Source organism: Camelina sativa, chromosome 13, assembly GCF_030686135.1.
Source record: "Camelina sativa cultivar CO46 ecotype springtype chromosome 13, ASM3068613v1".
NCBI lineage: Eukaryota > Viridiplantae > Streptophyta > Magnoliopsida > Brassicales > Brassicaceae > Camelina > Camelina sativa.
In genome coordinates this window covers 12387372-12409891 of record NC_141892.1, presented here as the reverse complement: position 1 = coordinate 12409891, position 22520 = coordinate 12387372, and the positions used below count along the sequence as shown (strand labels likewise).

The 22520-nt window shown below is 35.6% G+C and overlaps 3 protein-coding genes across 4 annotated transcripts; 2 read left to right on the top strand and 1 right to left on the bottom strand.

Moving 5' to 3' along the window:
• Window positions 1-5893: 5893 nt before the first annotated feature.
• Window positions 5894-7673, bottom strand: LOC104736640 (cytokinin riboside 5'-monophosphate phosphoribohydrolase LOG8-like). The gene is made up of 7 exons (XM_010456660.2): window positions 7427-7673; window positions 7007-7104; window positions 6886-6916; window positions 6659-6758; window positions 6497-6567; window positions 6263-6406; window positions 5894-6179 (listed from the first exon to the last, which is right to left on the bottom strand). The coding sequence occupies exons 1-7, from the start codon at window positions 7613-7615 to the stop codon at window positions 6105-6107; spliced, it is 708 nt and encodes a 235-aa protein (XP_010454962.1). The 5' UTR covers window positions 7616-7673; the 3' UTR covers window positions 5894-6104.
• A 2470-nt stretch (window positions 7674-10143) lies between these two features.
• LOC104736639 (alpha-L-arabinofuranosidase 2-like) lies at window positions 10144-13841 on the top strand. The gene is made up of 17 exons (XM_087480939.1): window positions 10144-10356; window positions 10518-10572; window positions 10650-10863; window positions 10954-11076; window positions 11179-11332; window positions 11409-11478; window positions 11573-11718; window positions 11800-11845; window positions 11928-11980; window positions 12070-12212; window positions 12319-12439; window positions 12514-12585; window positions 12701-12804; window positions 12888-12944; window positions 13035-13224; window positions 13306-13443; window positions 13562-13841. Exons 1-17 carry the CDS (start codon window positions 10162-10164, stop codon window positions 13718-13720), a joined length of 2040 nt encoding a protein of 679 aa, XP_087337065.1. The 5' UTR covers window positions 10144-10161; the 3' UTR covers window positions 13721-13841.
• A 1147-nt stretch (window positions 13842-14988) lies between these two features.
• On the top strand, window positions 14989-16735 carry LOC104736638 (uncharacterized). 2 transcript variants are annotated; one of them, XM_010456657.3, is made up of 7 exons: window positions 14989-15219; window positions 15465-15551; window positions 15719-15832; window positions 15926-16204; window positions 16277-16390; window positions 16480-16552; window positions 16639-16735. In XM_010456657.3, the coding sequence occupies exons 2-7, from the start codon at window positions 15489-15491 to the stop codon at window positions 16674-16676; spliced, it is 681 nt and encodes a 226-aa protein (XP_010454959.2). In that variant the 5' UTR covers window positions 14989-15219; window positions 15465-15488; the 3' UTR covers window positions 16677-16735. The 2 variants fall into 2 exon arrangements, with proteins under 2 accessions (XP_010454959.2, XP_010454960.2); XM_010456658.3 differs by having other exon boundaries at window positions 15098-15219; window positions 15469-15551.
• The last annotated feature ends 5785 nt before the right edge of the window (window positions 16736-22520 follow it).

Sequence of the window (22520 nt, the reverse complement as noted above, 5' to 3'; positions counted from 1 at the left end):
TCCTATTATTATTAAGTTTTGTAATGGTAATTCTAATAAGTTTAGGAAAAGTGTAAACCTATAAATATAAAAGTCCATGGAGAGGTGTTCCATAAGACTTGAGAGAAAGAGAGATTTAGTTTTTGAGAGAGTATTCTAAATCTAATAATAAAGGTGTTCTTATTTTCTTCAAGTTTTATTCTTAGATTTGGTATCAGAGCAAGATTGTGTTTCTGATCAAAAAAACGGTGGAGAAAACTTTTCGAAACCAAGCATGGGGGACGAACATAATTCACCGTCACGAACGAAGGACCTTGGAGCACCATCAATCCAGTGTCCATTACTAACATCAACAAACTACACAGTTTGGTCGATGAGGATGAAGATCATACTCCGAGTTAGCGAAGTATGGGATACAATCGAACCGGGATCTAAAGATGAAAAGAAGAATGATATTGCGACAGCTCTTCTGTTCCAATCTGTCCCCGAGTCACTTATCTTGCAAATAGGAGAGCAAGATTCAGCTAAACACTGTGGAATGATATCCGATCACGTCACCAAGGAGCGGAACGTGTAAAGGAAGCTGGACTTCAGACTTTGTTAGCAGAACTCGAGCGGTTGAATATGAATGATTCAGATTCGGTAGATGACTTTGCAGGCAAGATTTCAGGGCTTGCATCGCAATCGGCTTCTTTGGGAGCGACCATTGAAGAACCAAAGTTGGTAAAGAAGTTTCTTATAGGATTACCTAGAGAAAAATTTATTCATATGGTAGCTTCTCTAGAGCAAGTCCTCGACTTAAATACAACGACGTTTGTGGACATAGTAGGAAGGTTAAAAACTTATGAGGAACGAATTGGAGAAGTAAGTTCAGTCGAAGATCAAGGCAAGTTGATGTTTGCGAATACCTCTAATAATCGTGGAGGTTACGGTGGTTTCCGAGGAGGATCCAGAGGTAGAGGCGGCTTCGGTAGAAGCGGAAACAACAGAGGTAGTTTTGGTAGAGGTGGTTTCGGTAGAGGCAGGGGTCGAGGGAGATTCAATGGCCAAAACCAAGGAGGAGAAGCCACAGAAGACAACCAAAACAAACCAAAGAAATACTTATCGAAAGTGATATGTTGGAGATGCGATAAGCCAGGGCACTATGCGACAACGTGAACAAACAAACCGATTCAAAACCACAATCAGAATCAAAAATCAAACCTGAATGAGACACATGAAGTCGATGCACTGTAAGTGTTTGGTATGCATGAAGTAGTGTTTTTAAACGAAGACAAGGTAATTCCGAAGAACTACGATACCAACAAAGGCAATGCAAGTGTTTGGTATTTGGATAATGGAGCAAGCAATCACATGTCAGGAAATAAGGAGTTTTTCTGCAGTTTAGATGGAGCAAGCAAGTGTTTGGTATTTGATATTGTTGGAAAGGGGATCATTAACTTTGTGTGCAAGACTGGAGAAATAAGAGCACTCAAAGAAATTTATTTTATACCCGACCTTAAACACAACATTTTGAGCCTTGGCCAAGAAACAAAGGGAGGTTGTGAGTTGAACATGAAAGGAGAGTTTCTGACACTTCTAGATCCGTGTGGAAGATTACTTGTGAGAGTTACTAGGTCTTCAAACAGACTTTACAAGACACCAATGGAAATAAGTCCTCCAATGTGTTTGCAGCTCGAGAGTGATGATACTACATGGCGTTGGCATGCTCGGCTGGGGCATGTAAGCTTTAATGTTATGAATAACATGGTTTGGAAGGATATGGTTGTAGGAATGCCACACATGATCCATGATAGGGGTATGTGTGAGGTGTGCTTAGTTGGGAAGCAAACAAGAGGTTCATTCCCGGCTAAAGCAAGTTTTCGTGCATCACAGGCCTTGGAATTGGTACATGGAGACTTGTGTGGTCCGATTTCACCACCGACACCAGCTAATAACCGATATGTTTTTGTTCTAATTGATGATTTCTCTAGGTACATGTGGATAATGCTACTAAGAGAAAAAAGTGAAGCATTTGATCGCTTTAAACGGTTTAAAGACTTTGTTGAAAAACAGAGTGGGCTCTCCATGAAGACGTTTAGAACCGATAGAGGAGGAGAGTTTACCTCAGCTGAGTTCAATCGGTTATGTGAGGAGAACGGCGTTACTAGACATCTAACCGCACCGTATACACCACAACAAAACGGTGTGGTAGAGAGAAGAAACCGTACTTTGATGGAGATGATAAGAAGCTTGATGAAAGCAATGTCGGTTCCGAATGATATGTGGGGAGAAGCTGTACGCCACTCGACTTACCTCATCAATCGAGTGCCCACAAAAGTACTGTATGGTCAAACTCCGTATGAGGGTTTTATGTCCAAGAAATCGAACATTGAGCACTTGAGAGTGTTCGGTTGTGTTGCCTATGCAAAGATCAATAGACCACAGTTGAAAAAGCTAGATGATAGATCAAAGAAAGTGATCAATCTTGGAACAGAACCTGGTTCTAAAGCTTATAGACTCTACGACCCTGTTGCGGAGAAAGTAGTTGTCAGCAGAGACGTCATATTTGACGAAGGTAAGGCTTGGGACTGGTCATCTATGACAAACAAATCAGATGGTGAACCTGGTATGTTTAGGCTCTTTTAAGAAGGCTTTATCAAAGATGGTGGTGGACACGGTAATGAAAAAGGCAACGATCAACAAGATGCAGACCCAGAAGATGTAAATCATGATAACCACGAAGATGAAGAAGATAATGAGAATGATATGAGTGATGGGAATCATATTGAGGAGCAACAAGTCGGAGTTCAACCTCTGGTCACTAGATCTGGTCGTGTGATAACAAAGCCACGTTATCTTAATGATTACGTCTTATTTGCAGAAGAAGCAAGTTGCAGGTTGTTTCTAACACTAGATGGGGAACCAGAAAATTATTTCGAAGCTGGGAAGATAAAAGAGTGGATCGATGCTATGAAGGCTGAACTGGATTCGATCACAAGGAACAACACCTGGGAGCTTGTAGACAAACCAGTTGGTGTTAAACCTATAGGAGTTAGGTGGGTCTACAAACTTAAAAGAAAAGCTGATGGTTCGGTGAATAAGTATAAGGCGAGGTTAGTTGCAAAAGGATATGTGCAACAACAAGGTATAGATTTCGATGAAGTGTTTGCTTTGGTAGCTAGAATCGAAACTATACGGCTTCTAATAGCACTCGCAGCAACAAGAGGTTGGGAGATTCACCACTTAGACGTGAAGACAGCTTTTCTCAATGGCGAACTAAAAGAACTAGTCTATGTTACTCAACCTGAAGACTTTGAGAAGAAAGGAGAAGAGGATTGAGTTTCTAGGCTTTATAAGGCCTTGTATGGTCTCCGTCAAGCTCCTAGAGCTTGGAATACAAAGCTGGATCAAGTTCTAAAAGAAATGAACTTCAAGAAGTGTGTGAAGGAACCGACATTGTACTGTAAGAAGGAGGAGAATGAGTTCTTAATTGTGGCTATCTATGTTGATGATCTGTTTGTAACAGGGACATCACTCAAGATCATCAAGGTTTTTAAAGAGGACATGTCAAGGAGGTTCGAGATGTCGGATCTTGGGAAATTAACTTATTATCTTGGCATAGAAGTTATTCAAGGAGCAGATGGAATCAAGATCAAACAGGAAGCATATGCTCAAGGAATACTTGTTGATGCATGAATGGGGTCCTGCAATCCAACTCATGAACCGATGGAGCCTGGTCTGAGTTTATCAAAAGCGGAAAAGGAAAAGGAAATCGATGCTACAAGGTATAGAAGAACCATAGGTTGCTTAAGATATCTTCTCCACACGAGACCAGATTTGTCTTTTGCAGTTAGAGTCCTTAGCCGCTATATGCAGAGTCTGAGGGTGTCTCATGGGCAAGCTATCAAACATGTACTAAGGTACTTAAGAGGAACTACTGGTTACGGTTTGTTTTTCAAGAAGGATCACCGGATACAGTGACAGTAGCCACAACATTGACATCGACGATGGAAGAAGCACCGCAGGTCATGTTTTCTATTATGGTTCATCACCTATCACGTGGACAACACAGAAACAGCCGACTGTGGCATTATCATCATGCGAAGCAGAGTTAATGGCTGCTACGGAAGCTGCCAAACAGGCTATATGGCTCAAAGAGTTGTTGAGCGAGATACTAAGCGTGAAAGGAGAGAAGATCCTGCTTAGAATCGATAATGAATCAGCTATAGCTCTAACCAAGAATCCAGTATTTCATGGGAGAATGAAGCATATGCTTGCTAAGTACCACTTCATTCGAGAGTGTGTAGAGAATGAGCAGATTGAGGTCGAACATGTGCCAGGAGAGGAGCAGAAAGCCGACATACTTACGAAGCCACTAGGACGAGTTAAATTCAAGGAAATGAGGAGATTACTCGGAGTTGAAGATATCAAGCTTCTCGGAGTTCATGTTGGAATTACGGGGGAGAATGTTGGATAATTCCAACTGGAGGAAGAAGCTATCTCCTAGGAAGTTGTCAAAAGAGATAGATTAGGAAAAGGAAAAGTTCATATTATCATTAAGTTGTGTAATGGTACTTCTAATAGGTTTAGGAAAAGTGTAAATCTATAAATATAAGAGTACATGGAGAAGTGTTCCATAAAACTTGAGAGAAAGAGAGATTTAGTTTTTGAGAGAGTTTTCTAAATCTAATAAGAAATGTGTTCTTATATTCTTCAAGTTTTATTCCTAAAATATTTTCTTTAATATTAGATTAAGTTTGTGTATTTAGTGTTTGACAAATATATCAGAAGTCCGATATAGGTTGATTAGTTTTATCTCCGACATAAAGTTCGAGCATCTATTTAGAGGTAAACTTATATTATGTACGCGATTTTCTAGTATTCGTGTTTGTCTCCTTTCTTCTGATCCATGTCTCCCTTTCATCTGATCCATGTCATGCCCCAAATATCCTCTATTGGAGAAAATGAAGGGGCAATTATAAAAAAAAAATATATAAACCGGATCCAACTCCAAGTGTCACAACTAATATTTTGTGTAGTCTCCGGTCGGATTACACCCTATAGTCGTGGGATTCTAGAAAACCAATATTTGATGTACTTCCAGCAGTTGCAATGTGACAAAAACAATACTGGTGTCGTCCATTGACATATCAATAGAATCGTTTTGGTCATGAAAACTTATTCTGCCCAATTATAGTAGACATGAGTTCGTGTATGAATGCATTTAATGGCTATGTATGGTCTAGATTGGGATCTTAGATAGAATTTTTTTTGGCCAATGTTACTATTCCTTTGTCTTTTTTATTGACAAAATACTACTATTTTGGAATGTCACATCTGGATTCATTCAAGAACATGAATGGATTCAAATGCTACAATTTTCGTTCCATGATTGAAAATAATTTATGCATTATAGGTAAATTGATCCATGTGTGCCAAATAGATTTTACTTTTACAATCAGTTAGACCTCATACTGGGCTAAAAAAGCATAGAGCCAGATCAAAACTAGGCTTAGTGGCTTACGCACACCTGAGCAGTTTATGTCCTACTCGCAAATCTTTGGCCCAAATTGACTCCTAACTGAAGTCGCATCCTAGTGTTAGTGCCTTAGTGGCATGTACATAGCCTGATTGCATCCTAGACAGATTTGTGATTGGAGAAATAATTTAAAGGAGGTCAGTTAAAAAAAAAACACCGGTTTACAGAATCCTGGGAGAGGACACAGAGTAAAATTCCAAAGTGAATAATACTGAAATGGATACATATAGGCCAAACAACAACTAACCGAGGGAGTTAAGGGAAAGGTAAAAAATGACAAGTGAAAGAAATAGACCTGTTCCCGACTCATGTTGCTTTCAGAAGAGACATTATCTAAGTGCTTCCATGTGAGTTAAGTAAGCTGTCGCTTTTCAAGCTTAGAATCTGTCACAATTTCTTTCCAAACAAAAAAACTGACAGATCATTCTGATTGATTTCCAACATTCAAACAAAAAAAAGACATAATGGCCTTAACCATACACCAAACGCTTTGCACTATTGAGAAAAGATTGTAATTTGCAAACACAATTGCTGTTTCAAATGCTTAAGAGATTGTTTCTTAATGCAAAAGACACAAAAATACCACCATTGTTAAGCAATCTGGCTAACGGTAATCTCCAAGTTGTTCAACTTGCCAGCTTTGGTGGGAAGCAATGTGCTTGTGTGAAGGAGTATATAGCTGCCAAGAGGAACAATAAGTGAAAACTATGGTACTGTTTATACTCATAACACAAAAACAGAATCTAAAGTGTGTTTAGGTACCTCCATCTTCTCCATAAGTTCTTTAGCAGAGGGAGCAGAAACAATGATATTACGAGCGCCAGGCTTGATAAAACCTTCTTCAACTCCAGTATCAAATAATGCAAGCAAATTGTTATAGTAACCATCAACATTCAAAAGACCAACCTGCAGAGATATATAATACAATCCTCATCATTAACATAGTATCTATTTGTCTTCCTGTTGATACCTGCAAAGGGAATAGCGTCATAATACCGTCTTCTTATGGATACCGAGTTGTGCCCATGTTATTATCTCCAGAAGTTCCTCCATAGTTCCATAACCTCCTAATGAAACAAAAAGCCACCAGCATCTTTAAAAAAGTGGACTAAAACAGAACTAAAAACCATGCTAGAATTTTGGAATTAGAAAACTCGCCAGGAAGCGCAATGAAAGCCTCAGCTTCTAGAGCCATTGCAGCTTTGCGCTCGTGCATGTCTGCAACAACTCTTACTTCTCCAACAGTCTCACCAGATATCTACTTAAACCCATTCAATCATAAAGTAATTAACAAAAACAGAATGAAGTCATCTAATCCAAAATTCAATTTAATTTGCAAACAATGAATAATTTTAGAAATGAAAGGTTTCAAGATGTAAACATACCTCAACAGGCATCAAAGCTTTGGGAATGATCCTATACAGAAATACATACAAAAGCTCTTAAACTGTATCATATCAGAAAAGAAGGAAAAATATAAAGAAGAGAGACGATCTTAAAACTAACCCGAGTACATGACAACCACCTTCTGAGACTCTCCGTGATATCAAACCCATTAGACCAACACTTCCACCACCATAAACCAAATCTATCTTTCTCTTCACCTACAATTCCAACACCAATACTTTACAGAAACAATTGATACAATAGATACTTCTAACAATAAACATTATTCAGAGCAACAACAACTATTTCTCAGAGCCACAAAGCAAAAGCACTAAATATGAACAAATCTAAACATTGTCACAGCATCGGGATACAAATAAACACAAACCCATGTCTAAGAACATTCACAAGAACAAGCAAATTTTAAAAAGTTTGGATCTTTTGCTCTCAAAACACTATAAAGTTCTGATTTTTTTTTTTTTTTAATTTGCCAGAAGACTTTAGTCACCCAGAACAAAAACAGAAGAGAGCAAAGCAAACCAGTTCATTGCCAAGTTCGATTGCGGCATCGCTGAAAACTTCTCTGTGACCAGAGTTACTTCCGCAAAATACACAAACTTTACTGAATCTGCTTCTCTCCATTACTAAGCTTTGCAAAAGCCCAACATTTTTTTCTTTTAGAGAAGCCGTTATATAAAAAGCTAATGGCCAAAAAAAAAGGGAAAGCATAGACACAGAACGAATAAAGCGACAAAATAAACCTCTGTTAGCTTTTGGTACTACTAGTATATATGACGCAATAACCAAATAAGACTTTCAAATAAATAAAGAAAAATATAAGTTGAATTTACAAGAAGATTTAAATGTTTCAAAAGTGAAATTTACGAGTTGATACCATATCAATATTAATTCTAGCAAACATGGTTCGGATTCAGTTTGGTATTTTAAATAACATTTTAGCAAAAATTTGTTGTTTTATTTTGCCATTTTTATAGAAAAGAGAACTAGGAAGACAAAGTCACAAAAATATACAATATGCACAAAACTCAAATGAATTAAATTTAACTTATTTGAAAAAAAAAACAAAATAAAAACACAGAGGATTTCAATTGCATTTATATACGGTATTGGATTAGATTTACGACTGACATAACGGTTAAAAGTTAAAACCAAGGTTTTTACATGATAATTTTGACTAGGATATAATAGCAGCTAAATAAAAGTTGGGACAATACTTAGGTTCACCCGTTCATCCCGTTATAAAATATATGTATACATTATTATAACATTAAAAACTTAAATCGTTTTTTTATAAAACCAAACCGATATATAATTTTGTTCTAATTGTAAAATCTAAAACCTAACCATTTCATTTGTAAACCCAAACCGACATATAATTTTGTTCTAATTGTAAAATCTAAACCCTAACCATCTCATTTGTAAACCCAAACCAACATATAATTTCGTTCTAATTGTAAAATCTAAACCCTAACCATCTCATATGTAAACCCAAACCGACATATAATTTTGTTCTAATTGTAAAAATTAAACCCTAACCACCTCATTTGTAAACCCAAACCGACATATAATTTCTTTTTAATTATAAAATCTAAATCATAATTCTCATTTATAAACCCAAACCGATATAATAACCTCGTTTAATTGTAAAATCTAAACCAAACTAATTTTTAACTTTCTTTAAATAAAAGTATACATAATTTGTTTCCTTAATTAGTTTTGCTTTTTAATTTAATTTTCATTTATTTTTTAAATAAAATATTAGATATAACATTTTGATTAGTTGACAGGAGAGGAGATGAATTCAAAGGTTCACCCCTAGGAGTGAACCTAAGTATTTTTCTAAAAATTGTTTCTTTTTCTTTCATGCTAAACAAAATATTACCAAAATAGACCAAAAAATATATGAAAATATTCAAAAACATATTATTATTTAAACTATACAAAAAAAAACTAAATCAGAGAGAAAATTATAATAAAACAGTAATTATTACCCCATGGATGTGAAGAAAACACTTAAAAACCATTTGATTAATGATATACTTATACATTTTTGAATGAATGATACTTATATTTGTTTCTAGATATTTTTATTAATTTGGATGTGGCAGGCTGTTATAATCTAATAAACAAAACCTTTTTGAAAGATCAATGCACATTTTCACTTGATTTTTCTCCTTTCATTCTAAATAATATTCTTTATTAAGAAGAAGAAACTTTTGCATCATCGAAACAAACTTTGTTACCAAAGTAAGAAATTAGAAGAATACAGAAGAAAGAAATGAGAAAAAACAAAAGTTGTAATTTCTTCTCCACACGCCTTTCCTTAAAGTGGAGAAATTTGTTTTCAAACTTTTGTTTTATGCCCATATTATTAGCAAATTTGTGTCAGTGCGTTATATTATTTTCCAAAACACCTTACTACATATACATCAGAATTATTATTGGATGATTTTAGTTTTTCTTAAAGTTTCTATGGTTGAAAGTATTCGAAAATATTTGATAAGTTACGACTGACAACCTTCTATATTTTTTTTTGTTATTTTTGTGATATTTACAACCACTCAACGACTCACAATCGCAAACGCTCTAAGGAAATAATTTTAAACGTTTGTAAACGCGGTTTTTATAATTTGTGCAAGGAACCAAAGAAGCTCTCAAAGCAAATTAAAGAGACGTGAAGGTAATGTCGTCTTTGCTGGCGGTTTTGCCTATAAAGCAAGGCAAAGTAAACACATCTTACTCTTACTTCTAATCCTCGTTTCACTCCTCATTCGTGTCTTTCTCCTATCAAGGTTACTTTTTTTTTTTTTTTGATTCTCAGGTCTTCTAATCTGTGTTTCTTGCATAATGGGTTTACTCTTGATCTTGAAAATTTTGCTTCTCTAACTATTATTCAGCTCTTTTCTTGTAATTTTCTGTCAAGATCTTTCTTTCTTACCAAAGAATATTTGAAATCCAACACATTTACTTACTTTTTAAGATATATCTGACAAGAGTAAGACTGGATTTTTCTAAAGGCATTTGGGATATAATAATGTCTGAAGTCTTGAAAGTATATCAACTTTTGTTTTGTACAATGTAGTCACTTGAGTGTCTCCTCTTAGTTTTGATAATCTTGTGTGTTGATCTCAAGTTTGACTGTGATGATTATATACTATCATCAGTTTAGGGATGTGAAGGATTTATGAAACTGGATGTAACTAAATCATGTTTTTTTCCTTACAAGGTGTTTGCTCTGATTAGATTTGGTAAAGATGGACATGAAGACTTCTTGTCGATTTTTCACAAGTGTTTGCATGCTTTTATTTCTCCTCGGCTCTTGTTCTGTCTACCAAAGCCTTTGTCTTGTTGATGCTCAAGAAGACTCCATTCTGATCTCACTGCAAGTAGATGCTTCTAACGTGACAAGGCGACCAATTCCTGAAACTCTGTTCGGGATCTTCTTTGAGGTTTTGCACAATTACATGACTTTTATTAGAAGTTTTTCTATCTTTGTGAACTTACCCTTTAGCCATGAGCTATTTTCTTGTAATTTTACTAGTCCTAATGTTTAATGTTTTTAACTTTTTACTCTTATAAATGTTCTGAATCTGAATGCAATTATTTTCAGGAAATTAATCATGCTGGAGCAGGTGGACTATGGGCTGAACTTGTTAGCAACAGAGGTTCTTAAATTTGGAATTTACTATTAACGTTTCATTACAGAGAATGGTGCATGATAACTAACAATCTTTGGTTCCAGGATTTGAAGCTGGTGGACAAAACATTCCTTCCAATATCTGGCCTTGGTCCATTATTCGAGATGAATCATCCATTTATGTTGTTACAGACCGTTCCTCGTGTTTTGAGCGCAACAAGATTGCTCTTAAAATGGAAGTGCTTTGTGACAGCAATGGCAGTAGCAATTCTTGTCCATCAGGAGGCGTCGGGGTTTATAACCCGGGTTACTGGGGCATGATGCATCTTATATACTCTTAGTCACAATTTTCATTTTCTCTAATGTTTAAAACAAGTTTTGCTCATATATGTGTATCTTTTTTACATCAGAACATTGAAGAAGGGAAGAAATACATTGTGGTGTTCTATGTGCGTTCGACTGGTGATATCGATCTGTCTGTGTCATTTACAAGTTCTAATGGATCATTGTCTCTTGCTTCACAAAATATTAAGTGAGAAAAGAAACTTTCACATTCTCCAATATTTTTTTCTGAATACTTTCTTACTGATGTTTATATAAAAAAATTGTTTGTTTATATATTTTATTTATGCAGAGCTTTGGGTTCTGAAGTTTCAAACTGGGCTAGAACGGAATTGGTTTTAGAAGCAAATGGTACAGATAATGGTGCAAGACTTCAATTTACAACTACCAAAAAGGGTTTAATTTGGTTTGACCAAGTCTCAGCCATGCCTATGGATACTTACAAGGTTTGTTAACTTCTCAAAACAGAGAAATTTATCTAAGAAAAATATAAACTTTTGGTTTTTACTTGGTTGGTCATAGGGACATGGTTTCAGAAATGATCTTATCCAAATGATGGTCGATCTAAAACCCCGTTTCCTCCGATTCCCTGGTAATTTCTAAAGAAAAAAAATAGTATTTCACTTGGTAAAATATGAAAAAGATGAGAAAAGCTAAGAGACTTACCATTATATTTTGGGAGTTAGGTGGTTGTTTTGTGGAAGGTGACTGGTTAGGCAATGCATTCCGCTGGAAAGAAACCGTGGGAGCTTGGGAGGAAAGACCTGGCCATTATGGTGATGTTTGGAAGTACTGGACTGATGATGGCCTTGGCCACTTTGAATTCTTTCAAGTAAGAGATCATTTTGTTACTTTCCGGTTCTATAAGCATTTCAATTATTTCTCCTAAGCTCGATATCAAATGTCAATGTAGCTTGCAGAAGACATTGGTGCAACCCCAGTATGGGTGTTTAACAATGGCAATTCTTAAATCTCTATTTCTTAAAGAATTTTTTTTTTTTTTTTCATGTATTAATTTACCTCTGTGTGTAACTTTTGCAGGGATCAGTCACAATGATCAAGTTGATACAAAAAGTGTCATGCCTTTTGTTCAAGTATTCTCTTGGAGCTCTCACTAAGTGTGCTTCTTTAGTGAGCCAAAAAATGAAACTAAATTAAATGTCTCTTTTTTATACGGTTTCAGGAAGCGCTTGACGGTATAGAGTTTGCTCGTGGTGATTCTAATTCTACATGGGGATCGGTTCGAGCTGCAATCGGACATCCTGAGCCTTTTGAACTGAAATATGTTGCAGTTGGGAATGAAGATTGTGCTAGGACTTACTACAGAGGGTTTTTTTTTTGACAGTTCTCTCTGTTCTTAAGAACCATTTTGTCAGAAACAAACAAGAGCTTTGGTTATTACTAACTTTTAATACACAACTTTTTTTTTTTCAGGAAACTATCTTGAGTTCTATGATGCTATTAAAAAAGCTTATCCAGATATTAAAATCATCTCAAACTGCGATGCATCGTCTCAACCACTCAATCACCCTGCTGATTACTTTGATTACCATGTAAGAATACAAAAAAACGTTTCAAATTTTGTTATGCATAACATTTGGTTTTGACAGATTCTTTTTTGGTCCAGATTTACACTCTTGCAAAGGACTTGTTTAACAGGTACCATGACTTTGACAATACACCACGCAGTGGTCCAAAGGTGCGGTAATAGATGATACAAAATACTTCTTTCTCCACATAACGAAACATGGCTTTCTTGGCTTCTGTATCTTCTTCTAATGAATTAAGTTTTCAAACATTTTTTTTGGTTATAGGCTTTTGTTAGCGAATACGCTGTAAACAAAACGGATGCTAACACTGGAAACCTTTTGGCCGCTCTTGGGGAAGCAGCCTTCCTCCTTGGTTTGGAAAAGAACAGGTTTTTTCTAAACACCTTCATCTTCTTCTCTGGTTTTGGAAAAGAAAAGTTTAAACAGTTACTGTACCTTGTTTGTGTTGCAGTGACATTGTAGGAATGGTTAGCTATGCACCTCTCTTTGTCAACACAAACGATAGAAGGTATCTCTCAGTTTAGTTTTAAAGGTTTTTAATCAGTATCTTGAATGAGCTCATCTTAAACAAGCCGTTTGCTTTTGTTTTCTTTTTCAGGTGGATCCCAGATGCAATAGTGTTTAACTCGTCTCATCTATATGGAACTCCTAGCTATTGGGTCCAACAGTTCTTCACCGAGTCAAGAGGAGCAACTCTTCTCAATTCTATTCTTACGGGAAACTCTTCTTTAGTTAAAGCATCTGCCATCTCCTTCCAAACCAATGGAAAAGATTACATACAGATTAAGGTTTAGTTATTTCATATTCGTACAACTTGAACAAAATTAGAGTTCTCTTTTTGACCAAACATGAATGTTCATCTATTGCAGGCTGTTAACATTGGCGAAGAATCAGTATCTCTGAAGGTTGAGGTGACCGGATCGATCACAAAATATTATGGATCCAAGAAGAAAGTACTTACCTCTACCAATGTGATGGATGAGAATTCTTTCTCAAACCCAAAGATGGTAAAACTGATGAAGAATCAATCACAACATGAGCATGACTTCAGGCTTATATTTGTTTTTTCTCCTGAATCTTGAAAACGTTTTCTAAAGTCATTTCCTCTGTTTTCATTTTCTGTAGATTGTTCCACAAGAAAGCTTGCTGGAGATGGCTGAGGAGGGCCTTATGTTTGTTCTTCCGCCGCACTCGTTCTCCTCGTTCGATTTGTTGAAACAATCTTCAAATATAACCAAGATGCCTAAATCTGATTCCTACAAGAAAGCTTCAACAATGAGATAAAGCATGTTGCAGTATGTCTATACTCTTCAGTGGTCAACAAAAATATATAAACGTATATGTTTGTGGACGATAACTTGACATGCAAGTTTAATACCAACAAATTATAGTAATTTTTTTTTTACTTGGGTGTTTCATGTTGATACAAGAAGGCCGAAGGAAAATAAACAACCAATGTTTTAGTGGTTAAACTTAAACCCTCCTAAGAATAAGAAAAACAGTGAGAAGCAGTTTTTTTTGTTTTTCTTTTATTGAAGCTATAATTAGAAAGACATCCAGAACCAAATCTTCATACTTGAGAAACTAAAATCACCTTAATTCCAGCAATTTAAATCGGCTTTCAAAGCTAAAAACAACTTCACAAAACAGACTCCAAAAGATTACAAAACCATTAAAAAGTTCCATTACTTTTAGGGACTTTTATGCTTGTACATACAATTTTGATTCTATTATAATCTTTGTATGTACAAGCAAGATGACTGCCTTCATCGCCTTATTCACCGGCCTTTGTGGCTTCAAGAACAAAAAACAGCCTTTGGGAACGATCAAGACAGGGAACCAGTCATCTCCCCTGAAAACTAAAGAAAGAGAACAAACAAGCGATGACTTGCAAAACAAGGAAACCAATGACTTGCGGAAATCGATGACAATAATAGCGTTGCAAACCCTGATCTCCCATTGCCTCCAGCGAGAAAAGAAGCGTTACGAGGAACATATTCATGTAACAACATGGTGTTGCGAAAATCCATGTCTACTAAGAAGAAACTGAGCGCGAGCCTAACGATCCAAATGACGAGAGCATTGTCCATGACAAAGAGACACGACCGTGGGGAGGAAGATAAATCTGTGAGGAAGCAGAAACCAAAGGCAGAGAATTCGATACTGGTACGGCCAATTATACTTGGAGAGAGGTGTAAGGTTCCTCTTGATGAAGATGAAGACAAGAGCCAAAGGATGCCAAAGAACAACAGAATGTATCGTCCTAGATCCATGAGTTCGATCTCGATTTCGAGAACCAACTCGAAAATCGATATGAATGTAATTCCAGTAGAAGTAACATCAGAAGATGATTCAATGAAAACGAAAGAACATAATTATAAGAAGACAACTGATAGTGTTAAATGTAGAAAGCTAGAATACGAAAGAGAGATATCAATGTGGATGTAGAACGATATAATCAAAGTTGATAATTTAACATTAAACCAAAACAAAAAGATAATCAAATTTGATTACAAAGGATCAAATAGGTTTGTGTAAATTATTTAAACCGAACCGACTCAAAGTACTGAATGCTTTCTCGACATGTTAATTCGATCGGTTTATTTCTTTTAATTTTGGTTTTCGGTTCAGCTTCCGGTTCGAGTATTAAACCCTAATTTAATTAAATTCACAACCCGACGGCGAACACAAAGGCGCCGCGACTCTCTTCGTCTCTGTCTCCGACGATACAAGCTAGCTTTCTCTGTCTCCCGAACTCATCTCCGATACAACTCAGTTTTCAGGTTCGATTCGTCTCTGTGTCCGACGATAGTTTTATCCAATTTCATTTTTTTGCACGAAGATTCAATTTTTTTCCTACATATGTAGTTAAAAGCTACAGAATCAATTAGTTTTAATTCACAACGCATTTTTTATCTGAAGTAAAAAGATCTTAACTTGGTGGAGATTTAGGTTTAGAGGTGACTATTGTTAGCTGTAGACAGTTGCTAAAGTTTCTCTCTTTGTGTTGGCTTTGGTGTTTGTGTAGACAGACTCGTGAGAACTTTTAAGGATGGATTGTGAGGAAAATGTTGGGGATGAATCTCTTGTTCTGATAAAACAAGGAGCCGAAGCTGTAAGTGTATTATATAGTTGAATCAGTGTTTATGTTTTTTGCTTTTTGAGACAAGACTAAGTGTATACGTTTTCACTTATATAGTGTATTATATAGTTGAATCAAAAGTGTATACGTTTTTGTTCTGTGTGTGTGGCAAGGCTAAGTCTTTTCAGTTTAATCTTTAGAGGGTGTTCGAGTCTACATTTGCTGGAAGAAGGTCAATCGTGAAAGAACGATTCTCCAAGAAGTACAGACACCCGATTTTGGATGCGAAACTCACACTTAAGCGGTTGAATGCGGTTGGTTTTGTTCTGTATCACGTTATTCTTGTTTCTTTGTTTATATGTGAGAAAAGTAGGTTAAGTGTTCGTCTTATATGTTGTTGAATATAGGAGGCTAGGTGTATGACAAAGGCAAGAAAGCTTGGGGTTTGTACTCCAGTTCTCTATGCCGTGGATACTCTGCTTCACTCCTTGACACTTGAGTATATTGAGGGCGACTCTGTTAAGGACATTTTCCTTGAATTTGGAGCCAATGGGATTGTTGAGGAACGGTTAGATGATGTTGCTACTCAGATTGGGGCGGCCATTGCGAAGCTCCATGATGGTGGCTTGGCTCACGGTGATTTGACCACATCAAATATGCTAGTCAGAAGTGGAACGAATCAGCTCGTAAGTATTTTGATATGATCCCTTGATTAGTTACGTATGATGATTTATGACAATGGATATGTCTTCCGTCAGGTACTAATCGATTTTGGCTTGAGTGTCACATCGACCTTACCTGAAGACAAAGCTGTTGATTTATATGTACTTGAAAGAGCCTTACTCTCATTGCACTCTTCATGCGGGAATGTGGTAAGAGTGATGCATATCATAATTGTTTACTACTATTGATGGGTCTGTTGTTGTTGTCTCATATTAGTGTACTTTGTTGTCAACTGTAGATGGATCGTATACTGGCAGCATACAGGAAGTCGTCGAAGCAATGGTCAGCCACGTTTAACAAGCTTGCTCAAGGTTTTATTAAACCCTCTTCCATGTCCCCCTCTTTAAACCAAAATCTGTTTTCAAACCTGTAAAAGATCTTCTTTTGGTTTATGCAGTGAGGCAACGAGGGAGAAAGCGGACTATGATTGGATGAGCCAAGATATTTCGTGATCCTGTCCTTGAACGTGCGACTACAACAAAGCCACTCAAAATTTTCTATATGATCAAATTAGAGGTTGGAGGACACATGCATGTACTACAACAAAGCCACTCAAGTATTTTTGTTTTCGGTTGGGGGACGAGGTTGCACGAAACGAAATGGACATAAGACCACATTATTTGATGTGATGAGTATTTGAATCTTTAATTCTTATAATGAACTATCTTTTTTAAAAAAATGTTTAAAGAAAAATGATCTATACAAGGTACTCAGATGATGAATATTTAATTTTTTAAACATCATCATCTGACAAGAATATTCTATAATCAGCTCTAGTACTATTACACTGCTTCCGTAACAAGGTTCTTCTTCGGAAACCCATTGCATAACAGAACACTGTGCAATTTAGACTCCCATTTAGAAGCAAGAGACGAAGCAATAGAACCAGAAACACGAACTTTGTTAAATTTCTTCCCATCTTTCTTGATTGATCTCTCTCTACGAATGTTTTCAATTTCTTTGTTTTTTCTTAAAACCGATTCTCCCTTTCTGACACTCTTTCGCCCCTCTCTCTCTCTCTCTTATTGAGTTTTTATAGTAAATAGTATTGTAGTAGTAGTAGCAGCATACAAACTAATCATCAGATTTTAGTGGGTTTGATATCTTGTTTTTTAGTCCCGGGCGAACGGGTCAAACCGAACCGAGAAACTCGACGATTTCGGTTCTCGGCACCGAGTACAGACAGGAGCTGCAACCGATCGGCGATATTGATTTGCAATTCCGGATGTCGGTCGGGTCGGATCGGTAATCATAAAGAGAGATTATGTTGGTTCCCTATATAAGGCTAACTAGGTAATAACCCGCACTACATGCGAGATAAATCAACTCAAATAAAATTATTACAAGAAAACTATTATTTGGAATTCAAAGTGTCATAATAATTTATACATAATTTTTATTTTATTTTATTCAAATTTACATTTAATTATTTTGTGTAAAAATATACTTCACCCGTGAAATGTGGAATATAATGTTAATTATTGTGATAATTGTGATAATGTTAGTATAATTTTAAGATTATTGTAATAATTAATTTTTAATATATACTCCCTTTGTTTCATAAATATTGTCATTTTTGAATTTTATTTTTGTTTCACAAAAAGTGTCATTTTACAATTCCAATGCACTATTTTATATTTTCAATGTATCTTTTTCATTAGATTTTCTAGTTTTAACCTTAATCTATGACTAAATTAACCCATTAAACATTTATTAAATAAGGGCATATATGTATATTTTAATATTTTCTTAATTTGTGTGAAATGTGTCAAAATGACACTTATTGTGAAACAAAGGGATTACTTGAATAGTCATCAAATTTTTAAAATCGGAGATTAAGTTTTGTATTTCAAAAATTTAAATAGATGAATAAGTTTTTTCATAGTTTATGAAATGTAATTTACTTTAAATTATTAAATATGTTATGAAAATGATAATTAAATTATTAACTATAGATATATTTTTTAATAGTTGATGAAGTATTTCCTTTTAAAAAACTAATAGAAATAAACATTACCTTATATATTCTAATGACACAGTTATGTAAATAATAATGAAATAAAGATTTCCTTATATATTTTAATGGCACATTTAATAAATTAAAAGACTTATTTTTGTAAATATGTTTATTTTGAGATGCTTAATTGTAATTAAATCTTCAAATCGCTATGGCTACGACACATCAACATTTTCAACAAAATGCTTCTCTATTAATATATAGGAGATGAATTACTAATCTAATAATCGAGCTTCTTTGTCTCTCCGCCTTTGCCTCTTGTTAAAGCGAGCAAAGTTCTTATATTCCCGACATAATCAATAACCAAAGCATCATCTCGTTTCTTCTCCTTCATCAATTCTTTATCTTTTACAATCTCTTTTATTTTCGCAAACCTCTGTCGTTGTTAAAGACTCAGTTTCAATCCATAGCAGGAAATTTGTTAGAGGTAAAGCTCTTCTTCTTTCTCCTTAATCGTTTCTTCGTTTGTTTCTTTTCTCTAAAAATTCTTTCCATATCAGCTCAGATTTTAAAGTTTAAACCCTAACCCTTAAATTCTCTAAATCGAGAGGTTTTAGACTTCAAAATCTGAAATTAAGATGAGTTAATCTGGGTGTCGTGCTTTGTTTACCGTTCTTATTTGTTTATGTGTATCTATTGTAGCATTTTAGGTTTAAGGATTGTTTTCAAACTTCCAAAGGAGAGTTGATCTATTCTTCTTCTAGCTTTTGTACTTTGTTTATGCTCCTTGTATTGTGTATATGTATCAACTGTAGCAATTTAGTGTGGGCTAGGGTTCATGGGGTATGGTTTAGGGTTTTGGGTTTAGGATTTTGGATAGGATTTGGGATTTAGGTTTTAGTGTTTAGGATTTTCTAATTTTATGATTTAGGTTTTAGGCTTATGTGGATTTTGTGTTAACATTTTGAATTTAGGGTTAGGATTTGTAACGCCCCGACCGCCACCTTTCAGTGGGCCCTAAGTCCAATTTCAATCCATAGGCCCACCTTCGTTAATGGGCCTCACGTCCTCTCACTAAGCTCGTGAGCCCATCCATATCCGACGGCCGGTTTGCTATGTCCGGGAGGCTTTAAAGACTTGTTACCGTCCCTACAAATTACCACATGATCTTTTCCTGTGTTTTGTCCTCACTCGCACAGTTCCGACAGTCACTTCCCGGAAGGTCACCCATCCTAAGACTACTCCAGCTTAAGCACGCTTAACTCTGGAGTTCTCTCAGGACCTTTGACCGAAAAGATAAGTGCGCTTTGGTGACAAAGGTGGCCAAATCAATTCTTTTAAACCTCTCCGCAAGTCTCTGAAACCGGGGTGTCACAATTCACCCCCACTAACAAATCGCAACGTCCTTGTTGCGCACCAAGACCATCACCCCCGACGGTGTGAGCCCACTCGACTCCACACTTGTATAGGTTCGGCTATGATACCACTTGTAACGCCCCGACCATCACCTCTTAGTGGGCCCTATGTCCAATCTCAGTCCATAGGCCCACCTTCCTTAATGGGCCTCACGTTCTCTCACTAGGCCCGTGAGCCCATCCATATCTGACGACCGGTTTGCTACGTCCGGGAGGCTTTAAAGACTTGTGACTGTCCCTACAAATCACCACATGATCTTTTCTTGTGTTTTGTCCTCACTCGCACAGTTCCGACAGTCACTTCCCGAAAGGTCACCCATCCTAAGACTACTCCAGCTCAAGCACGCTTAACTCTGGAGTTCTCTTAGGACCCTTGACCAGAAAGATAAGTGCACTTTGGTGACATAGGTGGTCAAATCCATTCTTTTAAACATCTCTGCAAGTCTCTGAAACCGGGGTATCACAGGATTTAGGGCTTAGATTTAGGGTTTAGGCTGCAACGACAACATCAAATCCATATATTCATGGTTATGTGGATACCAAGAGAATTCGTGGATACTAGATACACATGACCATAAATCCTAAACTTTTTATACTAAATCTTAAACAGTTGAAACAATAGACCCAAACCCGAACATTGACATTGTACGTGAAAGTTTAAGTGGCTTAGCGGTGGAGAGCCTTAGTCATGTCATCTACTCAATCTTGGGTTCGAGTCTCACTTTATTCATATCATTCTTATTTTTCTCTTAGATAGAAAGGGAAAAATAGTAATTCTAACACAACTCATCTTCTTCCCACAAACCCTAACGTCGCCACCTGTACTCATCTTATGACTTATGTGGATTTACGGTTTATGATACAACGACAACATCAAATCCATATATGCATGGTTATGTGGATACCAACAGAATTTGTAGGTACTAGTAACACATGACCATAAATGTGGGTATTGATAACACATCAAAGTTTGTTATCACTTTACTCATATCATTCTTATTTTTCTCTTAGATAGAAAGGGAAAAATAGTAATTCTAACACAACTCATCTTCTTCCCACAAACCCTAACGTCGCCGTCTGTACTCATCTTATGACTTATGTGGATTTACGGTTTATGATACAATGACAACATCAAATCCATATATGCATGGTTATGTGGATACCAACAGAATTTGTAGGTACTAGTAACACATGACCATAAATGTGGGTATTGATAACACATCAAAGTTTGTTATCAGTTCCATAACACATGACTATAAATATGGTACTCGCAACACATCAAATCCATATATTTGTAGTCATGTGGATACTGATGTGCTCAAATTAAACCCTAGAGATACTCTCTCAAATTAAGAGGTCATTGTAATACTTAGGCTCGAATCCACAGAGACTCAAGATCAAACACAATGGATTATAGAGTTTTTGTTATTACGCTAAGCAAAATAATTGAATTAAAATAAACAATGCAAAATATTAAATAAAAGCTGTGTAAATTTAGATGATCAAAAGGCTAGGCCGAGAGAATTTCTCAGGAAACTATGAAATATGAAATCAGTAAATTAATTAGGATTCAAGCAATTAAGATCAGCTCTAGAACTCTAAACAATTTTGTAAAATAAGTCAGTTCTCACTGCAAATATTATCTAAATTTAAAACCAGAAAATCCAAATCTCTTTGTAAAATTCTAGTTTAAAAATCAGCTTTAAAAACAGGTTTAGATTGTTCACAAAATCTCTTTGCAAGAAGTAATTTTGCTCATCAAAAGGTTTTATCAGGAAAATTAATTATATTCTCATATCAATTTATTTTCCTATGTTATTAATTCTAGATGGCCAATCAAGGATTAATATGAAGAACAACCTATGATGAAGATCTAGAAAGATAATGAATCCTAAATAAACATATCTAATAAATCATAAAATCCCTGTGAAAAACCCTAAACCTAACAAGCAAACTACTCAGACATATTCAATGAAGGACAAAACATAATTCTGAATAATAAGCAATTGAGATTAAAAGAGTAAGGAATGAGTTTAGGAATTATTCTCTCAAAGCAGTTCAGATCTCTCTCCCAAAAGCTCTCAAAATCTCACAGGGTTGCAGAAAATAAAAACTTTCTAGAATAAAACTTAAAGGTTTTCTAAAACCCAAAAACACTATATATATGTCCTAAAACACGTCAGAGACTTGTGTTGCAATTTAAGAAAACTTTGGGTAAAACTGTAAAACTTCCAAATTGGCTTCTCTCGTAGACAAACAGAGGTGTCGATCGATGCTAAGGCAGTGTCGGTCGACACCATCACTCTGAATCGAATCCAACTTCTCTTCCTTTATGAATTGCTCCAAAATCTCTCTAATTGCTCCACTTTGCTCCTTTCATGCCAAAATCCTATAAAACCTGTAAAAACTTTTAAAGAACCTAAAAACACATCAAAAGACTCTAAAAGACTCCTTATACCATGGTTAAAAACCACAAAAACCATGATATATCAGATACCAACAGAATTTGAGGGTTCTAGAGGTTTAGGGTTTATGATACAACGATAACATCAAATCCATATATTCATGGTCATGTGGATACCAATAGAATTTGTGAGTACTGGTAACATATCAAAGTTCTTTAAAACTTATCCAAATAGATAATTATTTATGAATGCAATATTTTGTTAATCCATTATGCATCTAATTTAAGCTTAAAGTATGTGGACAAGCAGTCTATTTCATATTGAAAATTTAGTTCAATAAATTCATTAATTTCTAAATTATTTAATGAATTTAGTTTGTACTTAGAAATTGTTGATTTGACTATGAACACCAATTCAATTGTATTTGATTCAGATTAGATTCATATTTTATTTTATTTTTTTGTGGAAAGAAAAATATTGAAAGATGCAAAAAAAAATTATT

Excerpts from the sequence above, each read along its gene's own strand:
- LOC104736640 (XM_010456660.2), bottom strand. The coding sequence starts at position 7,615 with ATGCTTTCCCTTTTTTTTTGGCCATTAGCTTTTTATATAACGGCTTCT. Across the intron at positions 7,105-7,426 it reads TCGAACTTGGCAATGAACTG|GTGAAGAGAAAGATAGATTT; the intron begins GTTTGCTTTGCT and ends TTGGAATTGTAG. Across the intron at positions 6,180-6,262 it reads AACTTATGGAGAAGATGGAG|CTATATACTCCTTCACACAA; the intron begins GTACCTAAACAC and ends TCCTCTTGGCAG.
- LOC104736639 (XM_087480939.1), top strand. The coding sequence starts at position 10,162 with ATGGACATGAAGACTTCTTGTCGATTTTTCACAAGTGTTTGCATGCTT. Across the intron at positions 12,213-12,318 it reads TGTGCTAGGACTTACTACAG|AGGAAACTATCTTGAGTTCT; the intron begins AGGGTTTTTTTT and ends TTTTTTTTTTTC. Across the intron at positions 13,225-13,305 it reads AAGATTACATACAGATTAAG|GCTGTTAACATTGGCGAAGA; the intron begins GTTTAGTTATTT and ends CATCTATTGCAG.
- LOC104736638 (XM_010456657.3), top strand. The coding sequence starts at position 15,489 with ATGGATTGTGAGGAAAATGTTGGGGATGAATCTCTTGTTCTGATAAAA. Across the intron at positions 15,833-15,925 it reads CACTTAAGCGGTTGAATGCG|GAGGCTAGGTGTATGACAAA; the intron begins GTTGGTTTTGTT and ends TGTTGAATATAG. Across the intron at positions 16,205-16,276 it reads GAAGTGGAACGAATCAGCTC|GTACTAATCGATTTTGGCTT; the intron begins GTAAGTATTTTG and ends GTCTTCCGTCAG.